The sequence below is a fragment of the Drosophila yakuba genome, chromosome 3R, assembly GCF_016746365.2.
Source record: "Drosophila yakuba strain Tai18E2 chromosome 3R, Prin_Dyak_Tai18E2_2.1, whole genome shotgun sequence".
In the NCBI taxonomy this organism is placed as follows: Eukaryota; Metazoa; Arthropoda; class Insecta; order Diptera; family Drosophilidae; genus Drosophila; species Drosophila yakuba.
The window spans coordinates 16,662,375-16,666,674 of record NC_052530.2 but is presented as its reverse complement, the minus strand read 5'-3'; the positions used below and the strand labels follow the sequence as shown (position 1 = coordinate 16,666,674).

The 4,300-nt window shown below is 40.2% G+C and overlaps 1 protein-coding gene across 1 annotated transcript; it reads left to right on the top strand.

The window, feature by feature from the left end:
- Positions 1-1,010: 1,010 nt before the first annotated feature.
- Positions 1,011-2,052, top strand: LOC6537145 (tetratricopeptide repeat protein 12). Its single transcript, XM_002097670.3, has 3 exons — positions 1,011-1,340; positions 1,398-1,742; positions 1,803-2,052. The coding sequence occupies exons 1-3, from the start codon at positions 1,150-1,152 to the stop codon at positions 2,017-2,019; spliced, it is 753 nt and encodes a 250-aa protein (XP_002097706.1). The 5' UTR covers positions 1,011-1,149; the 3' UTR covers positions 2,020-2,052.
- Positions 2,053-4,300: the final 2,248 nt, after the last annotated feature.

Sequence of the window (4,300 nt, the reverse complement as noted above, 5' to 3'; positions counted from 1 at the left end):
CTGTTGCCAAACATTGCCAGCTTGATCCGCCATCTCACACCGCCCACGCACCGTACTGTACATACACTGCGGGCCATAAAAGTATTTTCATTTCGCGGTGGCGCCATCTGTTGACAGCGGCCGTTAGCTGACGAACTAATGCTTGACATTTGCATTGCAAATTGAGCATTTTGAACAGCGCGACAATTACAGCACACCCCCGACCCCCGACCCTCGACTTTTCACCATTTTCCCCAGTCTGTCTTTAAAAGCAATTAGCGATTAGCAGGCGAAACTTTTCAGCTTTTCCTCGGAAAAGTGCGGAGGGGTGAAATGTGCGTATGTTGTCAGCTCGACATTAGTTTGATTTACATTCAGTTCATTTAATTTCAACGCTGCACTTTTTTTTTAATCTGCTGTCTTGTTTTGCTCTTGTTTTAAGCCCCACGCTTCGAATTTTTCCAATTTGCATTCACAATTGCTCATTGATTTTCGCATTTGGATTTTCTCATGGCTTTTAAATGCATTTGGCAATTTCCTGACTTGCCGTTTTAATTGTGTGTGCATTAAAATCAACGCAATGATGCATTTTTAATTCAAATTAAAAATCGCTCGTAGCGCACAGGATTTTATGCAAAAGTATCCCACGGCTCTGGAGTGAAGAAGCACAATCACAGAAGGAAACTTGCCAATGGGCGGGAAATTCAAATCTGGTTGGGGTTAAATCGGGTTTTTAGCTGGATTGGTTTTGGTTTTGTGGCACAGCGCAAAAGATTCTGGGTCGCGACAATTTAATTTGCTGATGCAAAAGTCAATTAATTTGAAAGGAATATATAATTAGATGATGGCAGGAAGTGGGTGTGAGGTGCAGGATAAGGCAGGAAAAGGCAAGAAATGCGATGACAAAAGGAAGTAAGTAAAATTGAAATTTTAAAATATATATTTTCTTAGCCGGAAAGAATAATTAATTTGGTGAATATCAGCGGCGAGTAAGAATGTAGCATGCTAGTGTTTCGATTTGAAATGATTTAAATGTCAAATTGCAACGTTGTAGGAACACACATAATCACATCTTACATAAATACACACATCTATAAAAAAAAACTATAAAACTATAAAAAAAATAAAAATAAATAATAAAATAAAATAAAAGAAAACAAAAAACTTACAATGCCCTTAACCACCAAAACACTGGACAGAGAAGACGAACACGAAAAACCATTTGGCCTAGAACTCCCAAAACCAGAACTTTTAATACATCAACACCCCGAATCAGATGAGTCGTTTCTTCATGAAAAAACTACCAAAGTAGAAGATATAATCGAGTATCTGGAAGTTGTTGAAAACGCCAACAAGACCGAGTGAGTAGCTAGATAACCGGTGATCATTGCCCTTGGAAATGAATATTGTTTTTTCAGCGCGTCGAAAAAAAGACAAAAATCTACGGTTACCATGGAGGACGTAAAATGTATTGTGACACAGCGAAATCCTTTAAGCACCACAACATTTCGTCGAGGCAAAGCAAAAAGAGTCCTAGCTAACACGAATCAGTTCACGTTTATGCGTCAGATTGACTCGGAACCCGAAGATCGCCTTTTGGCCAGAAAACAGCGCGAGGATGTGGCCGAAACATTTCGCCGCATGGGAAATCGCGAGTATCGCAAACTGAACTTCACTCTAGCGAGAGAATACTATACAAAGGGTATGCAGTACATTAAAGACTCGCCTGTCTTGTACATAAATCGAGCCCTTTGCTGTATCAAGTGAGTTTCCTGCATAAATCGTTTGGAGTTCACAACCAATTTATACATTTAAACCTTAAGGTTGCGCGACTTTAAGCTTGGTATTATAGATTGTGACTATGTGTTGGCCAATATCGACGAAAAATATCTACGTGCCTGGCTGTATAGGGCAGCAGCCTATAAGCGACTGAATGATGAGACTAATTTCGAGTACAGTGTAGATCGCGCAAGGCGATTTAACAGGTCGGAGGCCCACTTTGTAGATGAATTCTTGGATAAAATGAGATCGCTCCTCTAACAAATTTATACATTCAAAGATAGTAAACAAAAACAAATCATAATAAACCATAAATAAATAAATAAATACATCAAATAAATCAAATAAACAAAAAATAATCATAATTAAATATACAATTTTTAATTAAATACAAATTTATCGAAATTTATCGGTGGGGGTTGCGGTGTGGGATGCGGAGTATAGATATATGGATAATATAGATATTTTATTTATTTATAATTTTAAAAAGCACATCGTTTATTAAAATACAAAACATATATTCATTACGTTTACAAATAATTCTCAACTTGTTTTGACCCGCACCCCGCACCCCGGACACCGCACCCCAGACCCCGGACCCCGCACGCCGGACCCCGCACGGGAACTCAACTATCATATTGCGAGTCCTCATCTGATTTTCCAGTCAATTTAGGTGACCCCGCACCCCGGACCCCGCACCGGACCCCGCACCACGGACCCCGCACCCCGGACCCCGGACCACGGACCCCGCACCCCGGACACCGGACCCCGCACCACGCACGGGAACTCAACTATCATATTGCAAGTCCTCATCTGATTTTCCAGTCAATTTAGGTGAAAATCATTTAGTATTTTCCAAGCTGATTTCAGCTCACTTCCTGGGTTACCTAATTTCCGGTTCGAACACCTTTGACTTGACTGCTTGGACAGCATCCAACTGATTAGCCGAGCTGCCCAGATATTTCTCCCCTTTTACTCTTTTATTTCCTAATTAACTGGCAGCTCATAAAAGAAAACCTCCAGCAAATGGATAAGGAAAGAAAAGCAGCCCAGAAGAGCCATTGAGAAAGTAAATTGAAAAAATAAACTTTTGTCTAACTTTGTCTCTCTTAACTTTCGACTTGCTCAAGGTGAGCCGAAGACATTTATTTTGCGCTTAATTTTTTGTGCCATTCGTTTTGCCCCTAGGCTTTCCATAAAATGCACTTCAGATGTCCGAAAGCAATTTTGTAAAGTCTGATAATTCCATCTGACTGCCTGGTACTCGTTTGTAGCCTTCTGCTGGCCATTAAGGCGACTGTCGACCGGCAGAAGTTGACCCAAATATTACTCAGCACATTCGTAGGCAACAAATTGCGACTCGGTCGGTCGGTCTGTGAGTGGGGCTAATGTTCAAGTGGATGCTGGTACTTGGGGCCCGACTTTTCTCTCTCAGTCAATTTGATTTTTTAATTAAATTTATTATGGCAAACAGCATAAAATTTTATGTGGTTAGTCCATTTCTGGGTCACATTGCTAATGACTCTTTGGGCCAGAGTCGGATTTCGATGCAAGAGATGCAAGCTGCAAGTTGGAGCAGGACGTGACCCTCAATCCCCCAGTCCCCCAATTTGCCCCAGTCCCGTCGACTCCTCCCGACAGTAATCTGCTGCTAATGCCTTTTGGTTTCTGGTCTCTTTGGGCCCGAGCTTTGCTCTTGTTTACTTAATTATTTTTTATGAAAACTGCATTTACCATTCGGCTGCCTTTTGAATTTATTGAATTTCCTTGCGCACATGAAAGTTACGTATTCAACTAATAAATAAGTGGAAACTTGTACGTCTGGAAAATGTAAGAAAAGCAATATTTCAAATAGGAATACTTTTCATATATTTGCTTGACCAATTTTATAAAAAGCTCCATAAATGTGTATAAATTGAGATAACATAAAAGACAAAAGCGGTTTCTCTTTCTTTAATTAGGAATAAAGGCAAGTAAATGTATTCGTAAACTTGTTTGAGAAGAATAAACAACTAAACCTCGATTAAATTCGCGGCACTCGCTGGAATTTCAGCTGGAAATTGGCAGAAATTAATTTGTCTTTTAATAAATTTTCCCATTACCACGCACCTGAGACCAGGCTTATGCTACACCACTGGCTGGACATAAAATAAAACGAAATTTAATTGCAGGCTGTGGAGAAAGCCAAGGGCATAGCGGTGGCTAAACATTTATGCCATGGTCGTATCTTTAAAAAGAAATATGTACGCTCGAATGGGCCACGCACCATTTACGAGGCACACACTGCGTATACGCGACATGCAAGCAGCAAAGCGAACACATTGCGTATACGCATCATGCAGGCACCATAAACATTCGCAAGTGAAATGTGTTTAATTGTAGCGAACGGAAAAAACACACCGAGACAGATAAAAAAAAAAGAGAATACATAAAAGAAAGCAAGACACAGGCTAAGTCCTGCGAGCAAAAGGTAATTACAGCTAGCAGTGAAAGTTTTCACTCTCCAACATTGTTAGTTCAATCGCTCGGAATAATTTATTAA

What these genes read in the sequence shown, in the direction of transcription:
- LOC6537145 (XM_002097670.3), top strand. Translation starts at nt 1,150, where the DNA reads ATGCCCTTAACCACCAAAACACTGGACAGAGAAGACGAACACGAAAAA. An exon ending in GAAAACGCCAACAAGACCGA is followed by an intron (nt 1,341 to 1,397) that starts GTGAGTAGCTAG and finishes TTGTTTTTTCAG; the next exon opens with CGCGTCGAAAAAAAGACAAA. An exon ending in CGAGCCCTTTGCTGTATCAA is followed by an intron (nt 1,743 to 1,802) that starts GTGAGTTTCCTG and finishes TTAAACCTTAAG; the next exon opens with GTTGCGCGACTTTAAGCTTG.